Source organism: Astyanax mexicanus, chromosome 23 (assembly GCF_023375975.1).
Source record: "Astyanax mexicanus isolate ESR-SI-001 chromosome 23, AstMex3_surface, whole genome shotgun sequence".
NCBI classification, from domain to species: domain Eukaryota; kingdom Metazoa; phylum Chordata; class Actinopteri; order Characiformes; family Acestrorhamphidae; genus Astyanax; species Astyanax mexicanus.
In genome coordinates, this window is record NC_064430.1 from 24802726 (window position 1) to 24830450 (window position 27725).

Sequence of the window (27725 nt, forward strand, 5' to 3'; positions counted from 1 at the left end):
TTTATTAGGAACACCTATATTGTACTTGTGGTTTAAAGCAGCACTTTAATAACTTTTATTTTTTGGGTGTAAAATGTTTATTGTTTGAATACAAAATTGGCAACAATTGATGATTTTACAGATTATAAACAATAAAAAAGTTTTTTTTTTAAAGGCACGTATTGCTTTTATAGCGCACACGCACACACACACACACACACACACACAAAACTAACGCACACACTCTCTCAGTTATACTGTAATCAAACTTACAACCACACACACTCAAAAATAAGCAATTACAACACTGACACCTAGTGGACAGCCTGAGGAAGTACCTCAGCAGACTTCATCCACTGTATAAAACAGTCATTCAGCACCAGCAGACAGACAGACAGACAGTTATTATCAAGTATAAATTGATTGTGAGCGTTTACCCCCATACAGAACAGAATAATAATAATAATAATAATAATAATAATAATAATAATAATAATAATAATAATAATAATAATAACAATAACAACAATAATAAAATCACACCATCACCTGAACAGCAGGCACGCTTCTCTATATACAGTGTTTCTGATTCTCCTCCAGTGTTTTTGCACATTTTCCTCTTTATAGAGACATTATTGCCTTTTTAACATATGCATAAAAAAAGAAATAACAGTGTTAAGAAAGCACATTACAATAAGACCACCCTTATAAAGGGTTAATAATGTTTATAATACATGTTTTAGAATTAGACCAGACAAATTATGAGGTCATAAACACATTATAAATCATTTAAATTTTAATTTTAATTAAAAATAACTGAACCATTTAACCTACCCATTACATTTACATTTACAAAGCATTTAGCTGATGCTCTTATCCAGAGGGACTTACAAGGTTATATTTACTACAGAGTAAAAGGCAATGTAGTGTTAGGACTTTTATTGGTGTAGGGCAATATACAGCTATGGAAAAAAAATAAGAGAGCACTTAAAATGATGAAATTCTTTAATTTTACCAAATTGAAAACCTCTGGAATATAATCAAGAGGAAGATGGATGATCACAAGCCATCAAACCAAACTGAACTGCTTGATTTTTTGCACCAGGAGTAAAGCAGCATAAAGTTATCCAAAAGCAGTGTGTAAGACTGGTGGAGGAGAACATGATGCCAAGATGAATAAAAAAAAACTGTGATTAAAAACCACCAGGGTTATTTCACCAAATATTGATTTCTGAACTCCTAAAACTTTATGAATATGAACTTATTTTCTTTGCATTATTTGAGGTCTGAATTTTGGGATTGGGGAGAAATGTTAGCTGTAGTTTATAGAATAAAACAACAATGTTTATTTTACTCAAACATATAAACTCAAACCTATAAATAGCAAAATCAGAGAAACTGATTCAGAAACTGAAGGGCTCTCGTCATTTTCTCCAGAGCTGTATATTATTCTAGCCTAAAGCTGATAACTGAACCAACAGTGTGTTAAAACCGATTATTAATGAATTATAAGATGTTTACGACCTCATTATTACAGTAATAAAGGACAGTCTTATTGTAAAGTGGTTAAGAATTCAAGTGACTGCACTTACAGCGTGCAGTTCGGCATCAGTACATATAAAACAGCAGTTCAGACAGAGTTATGGATATAATACTGGTACTAAATCAGTAAAAATGAATGCACTAAAACTGGGTTATACTGGAAACAGACTACAGAAAAAAATAAACCAATAAAAACACAATAACCAGTGGAGCAAGAAAAAAAAACATCAGTTAATCAGAAGTAAATCAGAACTCTGAAATGTTAGTGTTTAACGGTTAGCCGTTAGCGGTTAGCGTCACAGTTTGTGCTAACAGTTTTTCTTGAACAGATTTCCTGGGATTTTCCCTCTGGAATGAAAACAGGAAGCCGCTCCAATGTGTGACTTCACTTAACAGATAAGAGAACAGGAAGCACACGCACGGACAGGAAGTGGCCGTATTTGGGGTGGCTCGGCGTTAGCGTATGTGAGCGTAGCGCTGAATGGGATCGCTGGCAGGAAAGGGGGGAAGATGGCTTCCTCGTATTGTGTGTAATGATGAAGACGAAGGTAGCCGTCTGTGATTCAAAGGTAAACACTCGGAGAATGGCTAACGCTAACAAACAATGGAAGCTAATCTTCTCTATTTATCCTCACAGGATTTACCGTCAGCCCTGAGACCTGCGGGACCAGCGGGCACTAGAAAGAAGAGTTTTAAAGAAGAATAAACTCAACAAAACAAGAAAAACACAACCTGCTACTGTATGGGGTGTCCTGCTGTTTCTTTAGTTTTATTCACTGTTATTATCCCACAGTTAGTTACGACCTTCCATTGTGATTGGCTGATAGGCTGATTATTTGAGTGTAACTGTAACTGAGAATCTGTTTAAGAAGGTACATTATAGCAAACTCCTAGCAACAACCAATGCCAATGGGTAGCTGTGGCAAACCCAAAAACTCCCATTACAACTGTCTGGCTTCACAATGCCAATTTGGGTAGACAACCAACTTGACCAAACTGGCCATCAAGCTACTGTTACTGGTTGCTATGATTGGCAAAAGCTGGTTGGCTAATTTGGTCACTTTGAGGAACCAGCAAGGTCATAATGGTCAACCTGTGGTCACCTTGGTCATATTGGTCATACTGGTTACCCAATTTGGTCATACTAGTCATACACGTGGACCAGCTTGATCAAGTTGATCATATTAATGGTCAATGGTCAAGCTAGTCAGCCATTTTGATCATGATAATCAACCAGCTTGGTCATGATTGTCAAAAATATTGGTGATGTTGTTGGCAAGTTTGGTCAGGTTGGTCATGCTGGTAAACCAGCTTGGTTATAATGGTCATATCAGCCAACTTGGTAATACCAGTCATCCTGGTCAACCATCTTGGTCATGGTGGGAGTGGTGGACATGCTACTCAACCACCTTGGTCATACTGGTCATGCTGGTTACCTAGTTTGGTCATGCTAGTTATACGGGTGGAGCAGTTGGTCAGGTTGGTCATATTAATGGTCAGAATCAAGTCATATGGGTGAACCAGTCTGGTTAAGCTAGGAAGCCAGTTTGGTCATGATGGTCAAAAGTCTTGGTCATGTTGTTGGACAGTTTGATCAGGTTGGTTATGCTGGTCAACCAGCTTGGTTAAAATAGTCCTATCAGCCAACTTGATAATACCAGTCATGCTGGTCAACCAGGTTGATTATGGTGGTAGTGGTGGACATGCTACTCAACCACCTTGGTCATACTGGTCATGCTGGTTACCTACCCTGGTTTGGTAAGGCTAATCATACAGGTGAACCAGCTTAGTCTGGTTGGTCTAAATGATCAACATGCTTGGTTCTGGATGCTGGATGGGCCAGTTTGGTCATGGTAGTCAACAAGCTTTGTCTGTTTTGTTGGGCTCGTGGAAATACTAGGCAATATTAGTCATGTTGGTCAACCAGCTTCATCATACTCGGCATTTTGCTCAGTAGCCGCGGCCGAGCGTCGCTCTGGTCGAGAGGTTAAAGTTGTTGGCAGTTAATTCTCACTCTTTACGAGCGAGTGAGCGGCCGCACGCTTCCGGAGAATTCGGCTATTGCCTTATTACAGCCGATCTCAGAGGACTCTGCTTTATTCACAACAATCGGCGTGAGGATGATGCCTGTCAAATACTCTCCTTTACTGAGCTTTAATTCTGTCACTGCCCTGCTGCCACCACTTCCTCTGCTGCTCCCACAGCGCTGCGGTCATTTCCTGCCAAGACGGGCCAGCGCCGCTACTGCTGCCGCTGCTGCTGCCGCTGCTGCTGCCACTGTTGCTGCTGACCACTGCAACTTTCCTAAACCTCCTGCACTCAGAAACTCTTTACATACAGTGTTTCTTCAAAAATAACAATGATATATAAAAAAAATACAGAATAAAAAAACACACCAACCATCAAAAGTTTAAGGACAACACCTTTTTCTGCAATCAAAATAAGTATAATCTGCTGTAAAGGCTTGATGATGCTAAATTAGCTTTAATGCTTGGATCAGCTGATATTTAGCACATTAAGAAATTCATCAAACTTGTTTCATCTATTATTAAAAGCAGAAACTGAAGCTAAATATATATATAAAAAAAACAGTCCAAAAAAATACTGTAAAAGTACTGATATCCGAATATGTTGTAAAAGGGTGTGGGATATTCCCATGTCATGTAAGGCATGTGATCACATATGATCAAGTTACTCACTGTTACTGCTGTTCCATGACTTTTGGCATGTCAGTATATATCATAACTGTCAAACAAAAGCCTTGTGTCTTCAACACAGCAGTTTGCACAACATTTTATTCATGCTAATTCAGAGGCATTTTCTTTTCTCTAGCATTTCTATTGGTTGATTTATTGTGAAATTAAATAGATGCAAAGGATACAAGCTACAAAAAAAATATATATTATACTGCAGTAAGTTCTGACCTTCCAGTGTAATTGGCTGATAGGCTAATAAAAAGGTTATATAATGAGTGCCAGTATCTCACAGTAATGGCACTCTAAAAACAATTCTGTGAACAGCTATATTATATTAACAAATTTTGATATTAAGAGGGGTGTCCCCAAACTTTTGATGGACAGCAAAGGAATAAAAAAACAAGTCTGTGTGATGTAGTGTGAAAAACATATATAGGCTATTTTCTCTTTTTCATTTACGATGAGTGTGTGTTTGTTTATGTGTGTATGTCTATGTCTATATTTGTGTGTGTTTGTGTATATGTGTGTGTGTGTGTGTGTGTGTGAGACAATACACCAATCTACTGTGTATACACTGTATAAACACAGAATAGCTCAGGCTTTTCCTTTCCTCATTTAAATCATTTGAAATACTAACTAGTGAATGAACTCATGTTATACCATGATACGATATGGCGATACGTAATCCTGTTTTTTTGTCACGCGTGCACATATGGTCGGGGTCAGGGGTCACGTGTGTTTGCGGATTAGAAGGTCTTATGATATCCGCCTATTGTCTACTGTATGATATCTTACATCAATCCCAGTAAAACATACAGTAATGTATCAGAGCGGCTGTGATCAGAACCACATATTAGTAGTTATGTTAATATGAATGATTTGCAATAACTCATGTCTTTAGCAATGAAATAAGTTCTGTAAGAATGCTGTAAGATACTGTAGAATCCCTGTAGTATGCTGTATATACTTTTATTCATGATTTAATTTGGATTGTAACACATTTAGTTCCAACCCCTGTATGTGATTAGCTGAGAAACGATTTAGCAGGACCAGTATTGCTCGGTAATGGCACTCTCGAAGAGGTTTTTCCAGTAAGAAGTCCCCTTTATGCCTAAGTTTTGAATGTTTAATGACTAGGCTGTTTTAGGCTATTTTACCTTTTGAAACGTTTAAAATAAACAGATTTATTTTCTGTCCTCTTTATCTTAAAATCGAATAATAATGGACGGGGTGTGTTTCCCCAAAAATTAATCTTAATGATAACACTGTTAGGCTAAAATATTATCTAGTATAATAAAAGTAAAACATCTACTTTTATTTATATAAAAGGTGGTAATTGAGTCAAAATCAATGTAGGTACAGTATCTAGAACTTAAGGGACTGTAATTGAATGCAAAAACACAATCTGGCTCCAATGACAGATGTCGGTCCAGCTGCTGTAATCATTATTACCACCAGCAGGACAAACACTGGTGCTCAGCCAACAATGGAAACAAAAACAAAAACAAGAAACCAAATTAACTCCACCCTCCTCACATTCCTAACGTGGTTCTGCCTGAAGGAACCGATCCGTTTGTGATGGCGAGTGGTCGAGATGTTCCCAGATCAGTACGAACTGTCAGAGTCCGATTCGTCCATTCCGTAAAGCTGAGCCAGGGTCCTGAACCGCGGCCCCCAGTCGCTCAGGAAGTCGTAATTCACAGCGGATCCGACGGACGACGAATCCAGAGAGCTCAGCGATCCCGCTAACGACTCCGTGCCCTCGTAGCCGTAGATGTGCAAAGTGTCGTAGGGAATTCCGTCGCGGTCGTGATCCGCTTCGTCCTTCTTCACCTCGATCATCATGGCCATGTCTCCTTTACAGGCCGGGGGCTTTTTAGCCACGGCGTATATGGCGGGCCCCGGGGCCACCCGCAGGGTCCCGCTGTGGCAGGCCGAGGACAGGATGCTAACGTCGTAGCCGTTGGTGTCCATCTCTCCTCCGCCCTCCTCGTCATAGGTCACCAGCTGCTCGTGAATCTCCCCGGCCGATTTCCCCAGAGCGACCAGCGTCTCCTTCTGGTAACGTTTCCTCAACACGAACAGGATCACGATCACTGCAACAGCGACAGACGAGAATCAGAATTAGCATCATCAAAAACACTAGCTGTGCTAACTGACCGAACCAATCAGTGACCCAATGATCCATCACACTTCAGAGTGACTGAAGCAATCTAACGTACCATCTAACGATTGTTAGATAATTTAAATATATAGCCCTGTTTTTTATTCTGTAATCTACGGACATTTCTTCCAAATTCCAAATAAAAATATTGTCATTTAGAGCATGTGTTTGCAGAAAATGAGAAATGGATGAAATAACCAAAAAAAGGATGCAGAGCTTTCAGACCTCAAATAATGCAAAGAAAAAAGGTTCATATTCATAAAGTTTTAAGAGTTCAGAAATCAATATGGAATAAACCTGGTGGTTTTTAATCACAGTTGTAAACATGCATCTTGGCATCATGCTCTCCTCCACCAGTCTTACACACTGCTTTTGGATAACTTTATGCTGCTTTACTCCTGCTGCAAAAATTCAAGCAGTTCAGTTTGGTTTGATGGCTTGTGATCATCCATCTTCCTCTTGATTATATTCCAGAGGTTTTCAATTTGGTAAAAAAAAAAAGATACTCATCATTTTAAGTGCTCTCTTATGTTTTATTTCAAAAAGTTAGAATATCATTGAAAAGTTACTTTATTTCAGTAATTCAGTTCAAAAAGTGAAATTCATATATTATGTACACAAAGAGTGATCTATTTTAAGCGTTTATTTATTTTATTGTTTGATGATTATGGATTACAGCCAATGAAAACCCAAAAATCTGTGTCTCAGAGTAAAATTAGACTTAAATTATATATGATCAGTTGTTACAATATTTTTGGCAGAGTGTGCAGTGTGCCAACTCCTGCTGGAAAATGAAATCCGCATCTTAATAAAAGTTGTCAGCAGAGGGAAGCTTGTGGTTGCGGGTCAGAGGCACACTGCTCAGCCCAATTAGCTCTCCCTCCTGCCCTTCCCCTAAACCCATACATCACCCAGTGCCCCTGCCAAACTACCCCTCCCTATTTTCGCATTTTTCAAATTTGAGCTGAGGGTGCAGTCAGCTAAATCGGGGGTTAAGTTTCCCTTTAAATCACTGGATCAGATCGGATCAGATCAGATTGTGTGTTTGTACAGAGAATGACATCATCTGGCTGGGGGTTTGCTGTGTTTTGTTGGTATGTGTTTCTGTTAGATGTCGTTAACGTGCCGCGTGTCTCTCTGTGGAGATTAACATATGGTGAAACGTGTGAAAACAGAGAGACGGAGAACGTTAAACACAGATCACTCATCGGGGAGCGGGATGATAATGAATTCAGAGCAGCTAATCAACGCGCTGCGCTGTCTGTGTTTGATGAGTGAAGAGACGAGCCTCTCGTTAGCATCTACACTGCGCTCAGCGGCTGATGTGTGTTTTTATAAACAGCCGGCCTGAATCAATCACACCCCCAATCAAAACACATTCTGATATATTTATCCCTGTTTCTAATAAAATGGCCAGGGAGTCTAATGAAAGGGTAGAGAAGATGTTTCTAATAAAGTGGCCAATGACTGAAGTCACAAGATCATACAATAGGTATTTCTAATAAAGTGACCAGTTAGTAAAAGCCCAATAACATACAGCAGTAGGTGTTTCCAATAAAGTGACCAGTTACTGAAAGCCCAAGAATAAACTGTAGGTGTTTCCAATAAAGTGGCCAGTTAGTGCTAGCCCAAGAATGTTTCTTATAAAGTGGCACAAGGCAGGTAGGTGTTTCTTATAAAGTGCCCAGTTAGTGATGGCCCAAGAATGTACAGTAGGTGTTTCTAATAAAGTGGCCAGTTACTGAAAGCCCAAGAATAAACAGTAGGTGTTTCTAATAAAGTGGCCAATTAGTGATAGCCCAAGAATGTACAGTAGGTGTTTCTAATAAAGTGGCCAGGTACTGAAAGCCCAAGAATAAACAGTAGGTGTTTCTAATAAAGTGGCTCAAGGCAGGTAGGTGTTTCTAATAAAGTGGTCATTGAGTGAAAGCCCAAGAATGTACAGTAGGTGTTTCTTATAAAGTGGCCAGTTAGTGATGGCCCAAGAATGTTTCTAATAAAGTGGCACAAGGTAAGTAGGTGTTTCTAATAAAGTGGCCAGTGAGTGGAACCACAAGAATGTACAGTACGTGTTTCTAATAAAGTGACACAAAGTAGGTAAGTGTTTCTAATAAAGTGGCCAGTTAGTGAAAACCCAAGAATGCACAATAGGTGTTTCTAATAAAGTGGCCATTGAGTGAAAGCCCAATAACATACAGTAGTAGGTGTTTCTAATATATTGGCCAGTTGGTGAAAGCCCAAGAATGAATGTACAGTAGGTGTTTCTTATAAAGTGGGCAGTTAGTGAAAGCCCAAGAATGTACAGTAGGTGTTTAATAAGGTGGCACAAGGTAGGAAGGTGTTTCTAATAGTGGCCAGTGAGTGTATAGTAATTTGAGCAGTGTATAGCGGTAGTGTATATATTAAAGCAGTGTATAGCGATAGTGTGTATAAATTTGAGCAGTGTATAGTGGTAGTGTATATGTGTAGGCCGTGTATAGTGTAGTAGGTAGGTGTACCGAGGATGGTGGCGATGCAGAGCAGGATGGCGATGAGGGCGCTGACGCTGACGCCGGTTTGGGCGTAGGACCGGCAGTATTCCTCCCGCCGGTTCTCCCAGCAGGTACACACTCGGATGTGTAAGGTGTTCCGGCTCTTCCGGGGTGGAGAACCGCTGTCTGAGATATCAATATCCAGAGTAGTCTCTGCGGAATGATCCGTCTTAAAGCCCCCATGGTTCAGTATGATGCTCGCTGTGTTATCTATAAAAAATATATATATCAGCCGTATTAATATACTGTATTTACAATATATCATACACCAATTCAACATTTAACTCTGTAACTGTCTCTGTATACTTTATTATTGTCCTTCTTTCGTCCTGTTCTTTAATACTCAAAAGTCCACAGGAGTTTAGAAATGATGTAAAGGTATGAACTAGAAGAACAGTCATAATTTATAAGACCTAAACAACAGAATATATTTAAAGTAGCTCCTCTTGCTTAGATTAGACAGATTTTTCTCAGTCAGTTTTACGAGGTAGAATCACCTGGAATTCAGGCTTTTAGTTAACAGCTGTGCTGAACTCATCAAGAGTTAATTACTTGAATTTCTTTGGTAGCATCAGTTGTAAAGTTGTGAAGAGGTAGAGTTACAGGTATACAGTAAATAGCTCTACATTATGGCAGGAACTACTGAACTAAGTAAAGAAAAAATACTTTAAGAAGAACTGAAGGTCAGTCAATCTGAAAAATATCAAGAACTTTGAAAGTATACTTTGTAAGTGCAGTCGCAAAGACCATCAAAAGCATTATGATGGAACTGGCACTCATCAGGACTGCTCAAGGAAAGGAGGAGCAAGATCTTTTGCACAGGACATAACAGCTTCTCAGATAAGAGCACCTAAATGCTTAAAAGAGTATTTTGGTTTGTTTAACACTTTATATACACAAGTTACTACATGATTCCTAATGTGTTCCTTCATAGTCTGATAGATCACTTCACTACTCATTTACTGTATAGAAATATATTTAAAAAAAAAAACTAAACTTTTGACTGGTGCGGTTTACTGGTACTGACTGCTGTATAGTAGTGGACATCACTGGTTTAAGGCTAGGGAAATGTAGCTGAGCAGTGCTGCTGAAATATGTGTGACAGTTGAATGCAGAGGCGTCCTAACAATATCACATGTAACACAATGGTGGGAACATGCAGTCCTCACTATGACTCTTACATCACTGCAGATGACGTGCACTAAAGCGAAGGCGTGAAAATGTAAACGCAGAAAACTTCATCAGAGCAAAAGAAAACAACTTAACCATAAATGCCAAATTTCCCAAAGTCTGCATTGGGAAATACAGGTGCGCCACTGACTGATTAAAACCCTGCTGCGCTTTTAAACACAGTGTTTTTAATGAAACGTGCAGTGCAGATATTCGGATTGAGACCACAGACTACCTCATCTAGCTGGTCTTGATCCGGTTGTTTTGATCTGCACTTGAGTGCAATTACTGTTTTCACACCTGCTCATTTGAACTGCACTAATGGTACAAACCAATCACCGAGTCCATTTTACCAGAACAAATAGTGCTGGAGTAAAAAACACCCTTATTTACTTGATCTAGAAGTAGTTTTAATGTTATGGCTGTTTTAGGTGCAATAATGATATGCTGAGCATGCTGCAGTGTTTGCAGAAGCAGGAAATCCTTTTTTTGTTCTGAAAAAGCTCTCACAGCATCTCGTGGCCCCCCGTGGTGCTCACCGTGTTCATGCTGCTGCTGGTTTTAAAAAGCTTGTTCCTCATGCATCTTTCAGCACGTGTACAACGCTTCGTTCCATTCTGGTTTACGCCTGAGAAAAAGTGAGGAATGAGAACCGAGACGCCGTCTGGACACTTCAGAGCGGTGACTGAGAGTCAACCATCAGACCTTCATCAGACCTTCATCAGACCAGCACTTTAAACTTTAAATCTTCACTGGAGCGCGGTGATTAGTATACACCACTAAGACAAAGCAAGCTACATGCCTAATGCATACTTTATGTACTGTACATACTAATACTATCAATCATAAATTATATACTAATCTTAATGGTGCTGGTTGAGAAAGTTAGTAGGCTAAAAACACTTTAAAACATGTAAAAAATCAACCCTGCATGAAGTTGAAGTAAATATTAGATTGAAAAAATATTTTATTTGAGTTTATTGGGGGAAACTACTGTAATTTAAAGGTGTGCACTGGACGTGACTTTAGTTTCCGTCCGTTCTCATTTTTCCTCACGTTCTTGGCCTCCGTATCTCCTTATAAGGGTGTTTTTTCCCGGCCGTGTCCCAATTCACTAGCCAGGGCAGCGGTAGTGTAGTGAAGCGCGACTCTGATGACACGGGTTTGATCCTGCGTAAGGAGCAGTGTGTTTATTAATTTATATTTATATATGTGCTTTGAATTTAACTGTTTTACAATTGGGTTCAACAACCCTCTGGGCTGGAGAGCTACTAGTCTCTTGCACTCCTCCATCCCAATACACTTCATTTACCAAAACAGAATTTTTATTGTGGCGCGCCACGTAATGGCTTGGAAAATATCTGGCCCGTGGCTATATATAATTATTTGCCGACCCCTGGTTTAGACCCTGTTGGAGCCTCTAGCTAGGATACAAGACGAGATACGATTGGACATCGAGGTCTACAGGTTCCATATGGATCCTGGAGAACATTTATCCACAGATGTTGACCACAGCTGTGCCTGTAGATCCTGTTATACATTCAATTTTTTGCTAAAGCTGGCATATGTCTATATACAGCAGGTTTGAAAATCTCTGTGATCTGTTTTAGGACTGAATGAAAGATGTTCTTACTTAAGTTGTCGTGAAGGGAGAAATTGGAAGTCTTTGTTGCCAGAGTGAAGCGGAATATTCCAGTGTTTATGTCCTTGTCGAACGCACCAATAGTTCCAATTATCTGCAAAGAGAGGAAAAGAGGGTTATAAAATGCAAAAATACTTAAAAAAATACTTAATACTTAAAAATTATTCAGCCTACAGCAGTTTAGCCCCACCCACAATACAGAATAGTCAGTCTTAAAGGTTCAGAAATAGTGTGTTAAAATTACTGCAAAAAAAAAAATATGAGGGAAGCAAAAAGGGAAAAAAACTGGGTAAAATTGATATGATACAGATATTTTTTTAATTCCTCACCTCTCCTTTTTTATCTTTCTCACAGATGTACACGTTGCTCCCGTTGACCAGTACTGGGTCGTTATCGTTGATGTCCAGAACCTTCAGCTTGACCATGGCGTAGGATATTAGTCCTGTGGATGAAGACCAAGAAGACTCTCATGATCATGTGTTTGGTAGGAAACATTAGTGTTAGTTTAGTTGATTAGTTGTTTTAAAAGATTTTATTTATAGTTGTTAAGATAGATCCCTTTTTAAATCCATAGCCATTAATATGGATTTACCCTTCTTTGAAGCTACACTATCCACCTTTTTCTGCACAACACATCAAGGTAACATAGAGAATGAGTAGTTAGTTACAGGGCATCAAGTAACTGGAGGACAATTTTGCTTGAATTTTTCTTGAACAAAAGTATTTGGAATACAACACACAAATACTACAGTGTTGATGAGCTGTGCCTGTGGTGAACGCAGAGAACGCAGCACAGGCCGCGAGGATAAACAGCATGGAGCAGAAGAGACAGCGTTTGTTTATAGCTGTGGTAATTAGCGTTATCTGGCTGATAAATCAGATTAAACTGCACCTTATCAGCAGTTTAGCTCAAATAAAAGGAGTATATTTTACGTTTTCACACCTGCTCAATCAAACCAAAGTCCGTTTTAACAGACACAAAAAGTATTGGTGTGAAAACGGCCTAAGAGAACAATAAATATTAAATATTTTTATCTGTTCTGTGACTCACCGCTCGGAGGCCCTTCCTGTGCCGTGACCTCACATATATGAGACTCCTCAGACTCTCGGTCCAGTTCTTCCTTCACGGTGAGCTGACCGGTCTGCTGGTTTATTTCCAGTGGACACTTCAGGCTCCTGATGGCGTAACTAAAGCAAAGAACATGATCAGTAGGTAACGGTTCTCACAAACCTCCTCTAAAACACACAATAAACAGAGACAATGTCCAAATCAAGACCACTAAAGTCCACGAATTGTCAAGACCAAGAACAGATATATTTGGGACCACTTTTTAAATAAGTCTCCTTTATAAAGGGCTTATAAATGGCTTATAAATGCATCTATAAATGATTATTAATTACACTGTAAATACTTTAAAACTATTAGTGAGCAGTTACAACACAATAATTAGAAAGGGAAACAGTGCCCTGTTGTTTTCAGTAATCATAATGTGGTATACATTAACATATTATATTAGTTTAACTTAATTAATCTGACTTTCTATATTATTTTACATACTGATTATTTTATTATTTTATTTTACAGAAGTAAGATAAGCATCCAGGCTTATTAATGTTTTTATAATCTAGTTAATAGCCATTAATAAACTCATTTATAAACCCTTTATAAACTCTTTATGAACTCTTTATAAGGAAGCCCTATTTTAAAGTGTTACCAGATATTTCTCATTGTATAAACATAAAAAGAAAAAAAATAGGAAGAATTTAATGAATTTATAATTAATCGTATATTAATTATCACCCATTATATATTATTTATTTTGATAAATCATATATAACCGCTAACCATGTTAAGCTCTAGCTCTTTTGCTGTTCAGAGGTGAGTATTATCAGCCTATAGCTTGCTGCTCACCCTGCCTAGCACTGCTGAAGCATTATTAGCATTAGCTGCTAACCGTGCTAAGCACTAACCCTTTTGCTGTTCAGAAGCAAGTATATTAAACTGTAGTCTGTGTTTTTACCAAATTAAAACAAGCTATGTGGGAAGAACAGCTAGCTAATATCGAGCTGATTTACCGTAACACGAATAGCGCTAGCCGTTAGCCACTAATGCTAATGCTGCTGCACCCAGCCTTAGTGGAAATATGGAAATCTAAGCTTACTGTACATAAAAGAAATTGCTTTACTCACCCAAATAAACAGTTTCAAGGAGAGAAATCTGTGTAGATTAACATCGAGCGCTTGTTTCACCTTTTAATGTTTCTTTAAACGAATTATAGTTTTGTTTACTCAGCTTAGCTTTACTACTTAGCTTACAACCCCCGCTAAATTAGAAGGAAAACATGGGGACACCCTTGTTCCTTACTAGTGTCTTATAATGGTAAATTGTTATTATTATAATTATTATTACCTTATTTTGTAACCAGGCTTGTCTGGGTCGCTGGCTGAAACCGATCCAACGATTTTGTTCTTGTTCTGACCTTCATGAACTTGAAAGTTGTACTCAGTCTGGGTAAAAACCGGCGGTTCATTAACGTCCAGAACCGAGATGAACACTTGAGCCGAGGTCACCACAGATCGCTGAGAGTCCGGGGGCTGGACCACGTCGGCCTCGCTCACCGTCACCATGAAACTGTACGAGGGATTGGTCTCGTAGTCCAGACCCTGTGTGAAATCACCATAAATCGTCATCATTCTATAATATCAGTTCTAGAAAGCAGTTATAAAGGATGCCTTTATTCAGAATCCAGGACATAAAAAAAACTAGACACATTGATCATTTGCTCATTTTTTTGCTATTTTTTTTACTAACATTTTCTCTATTTGTACATTTGATGTTATATAAGTGAGCTTGTCACAATAATTACATTGTCGATTTATTAATATAACAATAGATGAACAATAAATTCTTCATTATTATATATTTATTACAGGACCCCAAACATTTAAAGAACAAATGATTGTTGTAAAGAATAATTACAGTGTTAAATTAGGTTTTTATTTATGACAAAAATTTACAGCTCTAAAAAAGCTGCAATACTCTGTAATTTGTTGACTGTAAATGACTCTTCTTATTATACAGTAAAATCCTTACTGTAAAATTAACAAGAAACTTTCTATAGTACAGTTACTCACCTGTTTGACTTTAAAAGTAATGTGTAAAATATTAAAAATAAAATATTTTAAAATGAGAATAAAAAATAAGAAAAAATATACTAGTACATCTAAAACACTTAGAATAGCACTGAAAATGTACTTTATTTTAGTAATTCATTCAAAATGTGAAACTCATATATTATATAGATATATAGGCTGTATAGACTTCATGCTTCCCTCTGCTGACAACTTTTATGAAGATGCGGAATATTTCATTTTCCAGCTGGACTTGGAACAGTGCCCACACTGCTAAAAAAGTACCTTATTTTAATGATATAAAAAAAAAATTCTGAGACACTGATTTTTGAGTTTTCTGTAAAACTGTAAGTTTCACATTTTGAACTAAATTACTGAAATAAAGTAACTTTTCAAAGGTATTCTATTTTTGGAGATGCACTAACATAATCCTAAAAAATAGGTATTGTGACAAACCTAGATACAATTGTCACTTGAGCTACAGGGTAAATAAAGACAGAGAGGTTTAATATAGAACTGTACATTGTATTAGAGCTATATAAATGGGTAAATGCTTTATTAAATACAGGAAAAATATAGAAAAAAACCTATTTAAGATTTTTTTTAAATGGTTCTTTGTGGAACCAAAACCTAAACCACGTTTAAAAAAGAGATAGTGGAGTAAAAAGAACATTTTAAAGGTGTAAGACCAATATAGAAGCTTAATCAAACTCAACTTTTAACTGGTGGAAATCCACTTTGAACAGTATATATTAGGGGTGGGCGATATGGCTCTAAAATAATATCACGATATTTCAGGGTATTTTTGTGATAACGATATACTTGGCGATATAGGAAAACTAAAATAATTCATTAATTTCAGGAATATAGTATAAGAGTATAACAGCATAATCATAATGTGGCAAAATAAATAATATAGCATAAAATAATATCATGCAGCAAAAAATATTGCAGAATATTTAGTGCATGCATATAAACTGCAAACTAAAACAGTTATACAATAAATACACCTAAAGCTTCACAGTAAATAATAGACTACTTTTAAGACATTATTATCATGGATTTTTTATATCACGATATTTCTGTGTTACGATATATTGTATACGATATAATATTGCCCACGCCTAGTATATAGTGTAAGTGTGTTGCGTGCGAACAGGGTGAATGGTGCTGTACAGCTGTACCTTGTTGATTATGAGAGCTCCGTCACCATCGTCGTCTCGATTCACGAAGAACAGATCGTTATTTCCCTGGATCGTAAACATAGGGTTTTTATTCTGCTTCTCATCCTGGTCCTTTACAGTCAGTTTTCCAATTTCAAACGGCGTCTTCACGTCTTCTTTCACCATAAATCTAAAGGTTCCTGCAGAACCCAGTATAGAATCATTCAGTACATTTCAGTACAATTATTAACATAAAAATCCACACTATCAGTTCCAGCTTCAGGGTTACGGGGCTTTCAGCAGAGTGCTAGTTGGCCGTTATGGTGTTTCTAGGTGGTTGCTGTGGTTAGGTGACTTCTAGGGTGTGTAGTGTAGTGATGCTAATGTGTTGCTAAGTGGTTACTATGTTGTTTTTGAAGGGAGGCTACGTTGTTGCTAGCTGACTACAAGTTGTTTCTACTTGACTTCTAGGGTGTTTCTGAATTCATGCTAAGCTGTTGCTAGGTGGCTGCTGTGATGTCTCTTATTCTAAGGTGTTGCTAGGTAACTTCTAGGGTGTTCCTGAACAAAATGCTAAGATGTTGCTAGATGACTAGTAGGGGTTTTCGTATGTGATGCTAAGATGTTGCTAGGTGGTTACTATGGTGTTTTTAAGTGATTCTAATATATTACTAGGTGGCTACTAGGGTGTTTCTGAAGTGATGCTAAGATGTTGCTAGGTGGTTACTATGGTGTTTTTTAAGTGATTCTAAGGTATTACTAGGTGGCTACTAGGGTGTTTCTGAAGTGATGCTAAGATGTTGCTAGGTGGCAACTAGGGTGTTTCTGAAGTGATTCTAAGATATTGCTAGGTGGTTACTATGGTGTTTTTTTTAAAGTGATGCTAAGGTTTTGGTAGGTGGCTACTAGGGTGTTTCTGAAGTGATGCTAAGATGTTGCTAGGTGGTTACTATGGTGTTTTTTTAAGTGATGCTAAGGTTTTGGTAGGTGGCTACTAGGGTGTTTCTGAAGTGATGCTAAGATGTTGCTAGGTGGTTACTATGGTGTTTTTTTAAAGTGATGCTAAGGTTTTGGTAGGTGGCTACTAGGGTGTTTCTGAAGTGATGCTAAGATGTTGCTAGGTGGTTACTATGGTGTTTTTTTAAGTGATGCTAAGGTTTTGGTAGGTGGCTACTAGGGTGTTTCTGAAGTGATGCTAAGGTGTTGCTAGGTGGCTGCTATGGTGTCTCAGGTGGATGCTAGATTGATGCTAGGTGACTACTTTCCGAAGTGGTTGCTATGGTGTCTCTGGTGGATGCCAGGATGCTTTTTAGTAGGAATTTATCAGTTTGCAGAATCAGAATGCACTAAAATGAGATGATATTCACATACCTCCAGTAAAAGCAGGCGCGTTGTCATTAATATCATTTATATTAACAGTAACGACGGTGGTGGTCGTAAATCCTCCAGGTTGGCCGAACATGTCTGAGGCCTGGACTACGAGCTTATACTGACTCTGAGTCTCACGGTCCAATCGGCTGTCCTCAACTGTGATTCTACCTAAACAAGCAAATAAAGAGATTCACTGATAAAAAACAAGGAACAACAAACATGTTAAACTCTCCATTCATTTGCATCCAATCAGTCCAAAGTAAATAAATATATGTTTTGAATGTGTGTTTAGCTGATTTAGTATGTATTAGTAATATGCGATAATGAATTATAAGGGGGGTGATTTTAGCAAAACATTTTTGTTAGCAAAACAGAAACTGATTCATTATTGTACTGTATCAGATTCACAGAACAATCATGGAGTTAATGCATTTCCCAAAAACTAAACTCTTCTTAAACAGAACACCTAAAATCTATTTTGAGATCTGAGATCTCTGAGATCTGAGAACTTTTAAAAGTATCTTTTATTTCTAAAAAAAGTTATCTTTTATTTCTGTTTAATGGGTAACTGTCTGGCTGCAGTGTTGTAGGATATAAGAGCAAGTTGCAGTTTTCTTTATTGGACAGAATTACTTTATGCTGGATGAGAACAGCAATGCAATAACTTTGCAGTGGTTCTGCTGTTAATTACAGTGGATGTGTACCTATTATTACAATATAAAGTGCAATTTATATACATATATATAGTAAAATACTGTAATCTTTCTCCACAGTGAATTATTATAATTTTACAATCCTTTATTATTTGCAATCCTTACTGTAAAATTTACAAGAAATGTTCTACACTGTACTCACCTGTTTGATTTGAAATTCTGAAGTAGTTAGTTCCGTTCATCAGTGTATAGACAATATTCCCATTGGCTGTTGTTGGATCATCTGCATCAGTGGCAGTTACAGTCATCACTTCGGTACCTGCACAAAAACACATATTTTGAATTGAAACTAATTCTCTTAATTTATCATGGCTGTGTTTTGTGCATACTGTGAAATAAACCAATCAGTGTGTCAGTTGTCATTCCTTTTAAAAGGCAGGTGAGCTCTGATTTTGGTGCGTTTCGTATCTTAACAGTGCAGCACTTTTGCACGTCTCAGCAGAGACAGATACTGACCTGTGAAGATACACCAGCATCTTATTTAAGGGAACAGCAATGTTGTTTTATTCTTTATTCTGTTTATTTTTTAGTTAAATGTCAGGTTTTTGCTTTGGGAGCACCTATTAGAATGACCTCTGACAATTGAGTATTGACTGTTGTCAGGGTTTTAATCAGTCAGTGGATTTCCTGTCTTTTCTGCTGCCAAAATGTATAGAAACATTACCTAAAATTTGAGATCATGTAAATATTTGTGTGTGTTTTAACTAATAATATTTCCATTTCAGGAATTATAACATAAACATGTATTATAAATTATTTGAGTTATATTGTATAAATTAAGTAATTGTAATTAGGTAATATTTTATGCAGAAATTAAGTAAAGGTTACTAAAAGAAAGGACTGACTGAAGTTCAGTTCACTTATTTACTCTATGTAACATTAAAGTCTTGAAATCAAGTTGAAGATACTTATATCTATCTGAAATTAAATTTACTTAAAAAAGGCAAGTGCAGTAAGGTGCAAAACTTTTTTAAAGTAAATTTTACTCATCATTTTTGTCAGTGTGGGTATAAAAATGCTTTGAACACTTCCATGTAAAAAAAGACTTTCAGAAGTTACTTTTGGGTAGTGTACCTCTTGGTGAGAAATGTACATTTTGTCTTTAGCGTTAAATCCAGGTCTCATGGTAAGACTTTCAATCCTTCTACACTTTACACAATAAACTTTTACTCCTTTCACTCAAATATTGTAATAACTACCATAAATCATCATTACATTCACACATTCAAGCTCCATTCCATTTTAACTTCTCATCATCTGATTTCTGACAGTTTCTGACTTTTTTTATTATGTATCTCTGCTGATGGCGACGTACCTTTAGCTGCTCGCTCGTAGACGGATCCGATCGGTATATCTGAGAAAATCGGCTTGTTGTCGTTTATATCCAGGACTTTGATGTGAAACTCAGCGTCTGGCTCCAGTCTTGCTTTAGTGCTGGAGTTTCTGATCTGGGCGCTGAGTTTGTAGCTGCTCTTCTTCTCTCGGTCTAAAGTTGCTGTGACAAAGATCTCTCCAACGTTGTTCACTGTAAAGAGCTCATTCGCTCCTTCCCCTGAGATCTGAAACTCAGTGTCGGGCTTTTTTTCGGCTTCTGTGTTCATTAACTGAGAACAGAGAAAAAAATCATGTAGAATTCTTCTTAGAATCAGTAGAATTGATAATATTTCTAAAACAATTACCATTAATTTTCATTAATTTTAGACATTTTAACTGGTTTATTCAGACAAAACACATGTTTTTTTTCCCAATTAATTAAACAATGGACATAGCAATACTTAGCTTCATTTGGTAAACCCACGATTATTTTATTTTTAACTTGAATAAATTAAGTCTGTTTTACGTAAAAAAAAATATTTTTCCAAAAATTACAACTGCTGTGAATTAACTGAATATTTGAACCACATATACGTACATTAAATCAGCTTATAATAACTGAGTTAGTCTATTGCCACTGACCACTTCTTTTCTTTTTTTTTTTGCACAATTTATTTGCATACTGGGTGTGTCCCCCAGTTTCTGACCATCAGTGTGTAGTCATTCCCCCCAGGCTACCTTAAGTAAACTTGAGGATAATAAATTACAATGATGAAAGTACTTTCTGTGAGTATATATATTTTTTAGTTAAATTAAAATTAGAAACAAGTCTTATTATGACCATACATTAACTCACAAATTAGACATAATAACTAATATTATTAACTCAAAATTTCAGTAAACATTACTTTAGAAAATTGAGAAAACATATCATCTGAAATGTTCTAAGTAAATTTAACTTACCCAGTCAGGAGTGTTTGGTCTTATCAAGATTTAATCCTGATACTTGAGCCACACAAAGTGGCCAGGTATAATGAATGAGATATCTAATGTTTAAAACAAACATTCTGGTCTCTATAGTCTTTAACTACTGACTATAATGTATTTTGACTCCAACTGTTGGACTGATTCTGCTTTGTCTTTTAATCAACTAACATTAAAAACTGAAAATTCTCATTGTATCAAGTTTTTAACTCTTTTAGGCTGATGTTTGGTAGAAGCACTTGATGATTCATTTAGGTGACGTTTCTCACAGGCATTAAAACAGGCTGAAGCAGTTTCTCCATAGCTGTTCCAACAGCATCTCCACAACACCACAACCATCTACAACCAGGCTCTGTGGTTACATATGAATATTACGATGACCTTTAAGCTCTTTTAGAAGTTCTTACCTGTCCGATTTTCTGTGGAAGCAGCCTTCCTCTCAGCTCCTCATTAGCGAAGTACGTATTAAACTTCCACTCTCGTTTATGTCTTTGCAGAACCGAGCTGTGATGGACCTCCTCAACATCTGCAGCCACACTGAGGACAAACTGCAGGACCACAAGCCCTGTCCAAAGCAACGTCCAGCCCATCACCCTCTGGACAGGATGGATCATCATCTGGAGAAGATAAAACACACCGCAGTTACTCACTACAGAACATATAAAACATCAATGATAAATTTAAAATATTAACAACTAATATTAAGAATGAACTATACTAATAACTGAAACGATGCTATACTGGACATTTCAAATATTAAAATATAGCTAATTTTTGGATAAAACCTTCAGGTGAAAACCCTGTTAAGAGCCGAACTTAGCATTGTTGAAGCTGGTTTATTATGATGCTAACAGCCAAGCCTTTTCTCCCTGCCAAATAGCACCACAGCGCTAACGCTCAGAGGAAAGCGCAGCGACTCGGTTCCGATACATCAGCCCACAGGTGCAGCCTTGTGCTGATCCACATCACCCTAGAAGTGATGAGGGGAAAGAGCACCATCTACTGTAGCCACCCAGAGAGAGCAAGACCAATTGTGCTCTCTTGGGGCTCTGACAGCTGATGCCAAGCTGCATGACCGGGATTCGAACCAGCTCCCCATCATAGTGGCAGTGCTTTAGATCACTGGACCACTCGGTGCCCCCCTACACAACTTTAATATACACTTTATATAAGTGAATAAGTTGAATTTACTCCAAAAAAGTTGAGCATATCTTAAAACATCAAGTTATTAAAATTAAAAGTGAAGTTGATTTAACTTTTAAAAAATTGTTATACTGTAAAAATGAATAAGTTGAGTTTACTTTAACTGGTTTGGCCATTTTTTTAAATAATGGGAAGTGAAAATTTGAGTTAGCATAAATTAAAATTTCATGTTATTACAACTAAAAGGGGAGTTGATTTCACTTTTTTTGCGTTTGCTACACCAGATAATATGCCAAAAATCTTCAAAATAAATAAATATGTTGATTTCTTCCTACTTTTTTTAATTCCATTTAACTGAAATATTTATTTTACAAATATTCACACTGTAAGCCTGGAAAAGGTGAATTTAGAGGACAGACAGTCAGTTATAATATATGATCTAAAAGTTTATCAAAGGTAGCTCCAGGGGAAATGACTACACACTGATGGTATCAGAGTATCAGAAACTCAGATATCATAAGATGACTCAACTCAAAGCTCTTCGTATGAATGTAAACATGCCCACAAATGTTCACCCAATGTATAATAGTTGACTAATGTTTGGAAATATCCAATTTTACATAAAACAGACTTAATTTGTGGGTTTACAGTGTAGTCTTCAGTATTTAAAATCATAAAAAGAAATAAAACACATTGAATTAGAGGAGGTGTGTCCAAACTGGTACTGTATGTATAGGTGCTATATCTGAAATGTCTGAGGAAATTACAGTTGATATGTGAATCACTCTGAGCTCATGAGCAGAATTCTCTTATCAGAGGGTGGAAGTGAAGCACAATGGGTGGGTGGGGGGTGGGGTTGGTGGAGGACGTTGGTGGAGGAGGGTGGAGGAGGGTGGTGGTGGTGGGGGAGAATTATGTCCATGTTTAGTTTGGGATTTGGGACGTACTGTAATTACACTAATGCCACTAGACACTCACACCCTTCCTGCAATTCACCTCCCACCACCCAACCCCCCCACAACCCCCCCAATCATGACTCTACACCAGTCTACCCAGCCTTCATATATAATATACAGTACCAGTTAAGCGCTTGGACATTTTTTTACTAAATGTTTATATGAGTTTCTTAGATTTTACCAATTTGAAAACCTCTGAAATATAATCAAGAGGAAGATGGATGATCACAAGCCATCAAACCAAACTGAAGTGCTTGAATTTTTGAGTAGCATAAAGTTATCCAAAAGCAGTGTATAAGACTGGTGGAGGAGAACATGATGCCAAGATGCATGAAAACTGTGATTAAAAACCAGGGTTATTCCACCAAATATTGATTTCTGAACTCTTAAAACTTTATGAATATGAACTTGTTTTCTTTGCATTATTTGAGGTCTGAACGCTCTGCATCTTTTTTGTTATTTCAGCCATTTCTCATTTTCTGCAAATAAATGCTCCAAATGACAATATTTTTGGGGGGAATTTGGGAGAAATGTTGTCTGTAGTTTATAGAATAAAAAACAATGTTTATTTTACTCAAACATAAACCTATTAATAGCAAAATCAGAGAAACTGATTCAGAAACTGAAGTGGTCTATTTTTTTTTTCCAGAGCTGTATATGGAAATGTGTGTAACGACATAAGAGGAAGCATCATATACAATAAACCAGTCATGTAATCCTACACATGGCACAGGGAGCGGATAGCTTCCACACCTGAAGTGGACTAATCGCAACAGAGTCTGCCTGAAGTAAACCCCAGACCACCGATTTCAGGAGGACCAGAGATCGGTACTCTGGACCAAAACCAGGAAGCTCCAAAACAGCTTTCACACTTTCACACTTCAAATGTACAGAGCCTTCTGTGTCCAGAAAAAAATGCTAGTGTGAAACAACCTTAAGAAACCTTAAGATTTTATCAGGGTCTGTTCTCTGAGTTCTCTTTCAGTAAAGTAAGCTGTGCAGACTGTGTGTTTATTACTGTAGAACAGTTGTTTGATGGCCCTAATACCACACACTGATGCATGGGTTGGGTGAAGTATGTTTGTGTGTGTGTGTGTGTGTGAGTGTGTGTGTGTGTGTGGATTAAAATAGGTTTAATCACAGTGCAGCAGCTTCCAGCAATCTGTCTGCGACACACAGCTCGAGGAACTCGGCCTGACACTCGTCTGCTCGCTTTTACACTTCATCTTTATCATCACCTCGTCACGCTCACCATCACCCCGCCACTCTCATCACCACCCTGTTACGCTCACCGTCACACTCACTACCACCCCGTCACGCTCACCATCACCCCGTCACATTCACGTCACACTCACTACCACCCCATCACACTCACCATCACCCCGTCACGCTCACCACCACCCCATCACGCTCACCATCACCCCGTCACATTAACCATCACACTTACTACCACCCTGTCATCACCATGCCATGCTCACCACAACCACCCCATTGCTCCTCACCACCCCCTAACACTTACCATTATCCCATCACGCTCACCATCGCCTCTCACGCTACTCACCACCCCATCACGCTCACCATCACCCCGTCACGCTCACCACCACCCCATCACGCTCACCATCACCCCGTCACATTAACCATCACTCTTACTACCACCCTGTCATCACCATGCCATGCTCACCACAACCACCCCATTGCTCCTCACCACCCCCTAACACTTACCATTATCCCATCACGCTAGTGCTGGGCGATAAAACGATATCGATAGTTATCGAGGAAACTATATATCGCGATAAGTCGGGGCGAGAAATTCGATAAACTAAATTTTCTATTTCCCGTTTAAGTAGCGTTGTGAAAAGGCGCAGCACGAGATCAGGCAGCACGCTGAACTGCTGCTCAGCCCAGTACAACCCCTCCCCTCCCCTCTCCACCATCCCCTGTCTAGCTGTATTTGAACTGAGCTAAACATTGCTGTTACTGAACTGGAGTTTTAAATACACTTAAGTAATGTAAGTCTAGTCTACTGAAAGCCAGTAATGTTAGTATAAATCTGTACTGCAGTAGAAGTGGATCATTTCAGAAACTTGACTTTATTCCTCCCACCTCCATTATAGGCCACTTTTTTTTTTAAATATTTAAATGTTAGCTTAATTTAAATGAAAAAAAACTAAAGGCTCTTATTTAAAAAAAAACATAAGCAGTAAATTATCTAAAATTACAACAAATAGAAAATAGAAAAACAGTAAAACATATGTAATACATACTTTTTATATGACCAAAATTAAACTAGACTGAAATCTGACTAAAACTAATAATATCCGATAGACTAAAATGTAACTAAAACTATTATACATTTTAGTGAAAAGACTAAGACTGTATCAAAATCACCTGTCAAAATGAACACTGTGATATACTCTTGTATTTTGCTTTATGTAGTTGCCTGCATTCAGGGAGGGGAATGATCTTTTGATTAAATATAATTTTATAAAAATAAATAAAGTGTTATTGCAATTTAAATTAAACAGACATATAATGTAAAGGGTCTTACATATTTTTTAGTTTATATATTTGTCCCCTTTTTAAAATTAATTTAAAAGCTGTACCCACCTGGCAAGATGTTAACATCCTAGTGTCTGTCCACAAGGCTCTGAGCCTGCTAGTGATTTTGTCCATAACTCCCTTATTCTGTCACTTCTGAGTAAAAATAGAAACCTTTAAGTGTAACAGAAAGTGATTTGATTTATATCGTGATACATATCGATATCGGCTGATATGAAAAACTATATCGTAATAAGATTTTTTTCCATATCGCCCAGCCCTACATCACGCTCACCATCGCCTCTCACGCTACTCACCACCCCATCACGCTCACCATCACCCTGTCACGCTCACCACCACCCCATCACGCTCACCATCACCCCATCACATTAACCATCACTCTTACTACCACCCTGTCATCACCATGCCATGCTCACCACAACCACCCCATTGCTCCTCACCACCCACTAACACTTACCATTATCCCATCACGCTCACCATCGCCTCTCACGCTACTCACCACCCCATCACGCTCACCATCACCCTGTCACGCTCACCACCACCCCATCACGCTCACCATCACCCCATCACATTAACCATCACTCTTACTACCACCCTGTCACGCTCACCACCACCCCATCACGCTCACCATCGCCCCTCACGCTACTCACCACCCCATAAAGCTCACCATTACCTCATCACGCTCACCATCACCCAGTCACGCTCACCCTCACCCACACACGCTCACCATCACCTTATCACAGTCACCACCACTCCGTCAAACTTACCCTCACAAAGTCACGCTAGCCATCTCCACATCACACTCACCACCACCTCAAACTCACCATCACCAACACTCACTTTGTTCACCCGTCATGCTCACCAACACCCTGCCACACTCACCATCACTTCCAACTCACCATCACCACTTCACACTCACCATCAAAACATCACAGTCACCATCACGCCATCATGCTCACCATCACCACTTCACACTTACCATCATTCCATCACCACGTCACACTAACCATCATTCCATCACCACGTCACACTAACCATCACCACATCACGCTCACCATCACTGTTACACTGTTATTACATGGATTATTAATGTGTAACTACACAGTTATTACAGACACTTTTTATAACGTGGGACCAAACTTTTCTTGTTTATTTTTACTGAAATCATTTGGTTGCCAGATATCCAGAGCTTCCATAATTAGAAATACTTTTGATTTGTAAATCTACAGAGAGATAATAAAAATATGTTTAAAGAAGAAAATATATAAAATATAAATCCATAAATACAGAGATACTGTATATCTCTTTTAATTTCGCACCTGCTGATACCTGTTATTATTTATATTTGTTATGATATTTTAGATCTGATGAATCAGAATCAGCGGAGGAATCAGAGCATGCGTCTCTCTCTCGGGTTTAAGAATAACCTGAAGTATCTGTTGCGTAAGGGAGATGAAGCTGGCCAGATGTTTAAGCATTTGTTTTTCTCGCTGTGTCCCAGAAGACAGCTAATACAGCTGACTCCCGACCCACAATTCCCACAATTCCCAGTAGCAGCAGCAGTAGTGTCTCAGGATTTCCTTCTTTTCTAACTCAAGGAAAAATCACGCAGATCATGGAATCCCAATTTCTGTTTCTGTATGTAGTGGATATAGTGTTTAAAATACATTTTTATATCCTGTATTGATGACCTACAAAAAATTAAGTTAAAATCATTAACTCTGTTTTTGTGTTTTTAAAAGATTGAAATCGTCTTTTAGTTAAATAAGATTAAACACGAGAAAAATGCCTTTTAAAATAACTTAAAAAATAATATATGAATTAAAAACACTTACTATTATCAATCAATGATATTAGCCTACTTTCTCAAATTACAGAATTTAAAACGATCAACATTAAAATATAAAAATATATATTTCAAGTATATTCCAATTAATAACTGGAGTATACTAAAATATACTTCAAATATACTACCTGTATTAAGGTTTAGTTTTGGTCCATTTATAACAAATACATTGATTAGTAGTAACTTTTAATAGTAGTCTTTCTTATAGTTTGAATTGTAACTTAATAAAATAAAATAAATCAATAACTTAAACTTTATTTATTTAATAAGTGTTCCTACCAGATGATGTTCTGATTTCCAGATGATTTAGATTTCTGTATTAATCCAGAGATAAAATAATCACACTGTCTGTTTCTCCAGCTCACTCCAGCTCACTCCCAGGTCACTCCAGTGCACTCTCCCCGGTCACTCTGGCACACTCCTGGAAATCACTCCGTCTCACTCTCCCAAAAGCACTCTGGATGCACTCTGGGAAATCTCTCCAGCACACTCTTGAAGCTCACTCCAGCGCACTCCCCCACTTCACTCTAGGAAATCACTCCAGCTCACTCCAGCAGTGTGAACCAGTGTGAACTGTGGGGACGTCCAGCCCAAGCGACCAGTAGAACCACAGCCCAGCCTCAACTTCCTGTTATTCACACTGACCCCTCAAAACCTCCTATCAACCAGAGAGAGAGAGAGAGAGAGAGAGAGAGAAAGAGAGAGAGAGAGAGAGAGAGAGAGAGAGGCTTCAGCATCATACGAGAGTCAGACAGAGTGAAGGAGGTGCAGAGAGAACCAGATGTGATGAAGAGGAGGAGGGAGGGGTGAGGGATGAAGA

The 27725-nt window shown here is 38.0% G+C and overlaps 1 protein-coding gene across 1 annotated transcript; it reads right to left on the bottom strand.

Moving 5' to 3' along the window:
• Positions 1-79: 79 nt before the first annotated feature.
• On the bottom strand, positions 80-27621 carry cdh5 (cadherin 5). Its single transcript, XM_022664914.2, has 12 exons — positions 27185-27621; positions 20809-21018; positions 19419-19707; positions 18246-18362; positions 17391-17558; positions 16041-16219; positions 14135-14388; positions 12776-12912; positions 12054-12166; positions 11716-11818; positions 8880-9122; positions 80-6313 (listed from the first exon to the last, which is right to left on the bottom strand). The coding sequence occupies exons 2-12, from the start codon at positions 21016-21018 to the stop codon at positions 5823-5825; spliced, it is 2304 nt and encodes a 767-aa protein (XP_022520635.2). The 5' UTR covers positions 27185-27621; the 3' UTR covers positions 80-5822.
• Between the last annotated feature and the right edge of the window lie 104 nt (positions 27622-27725).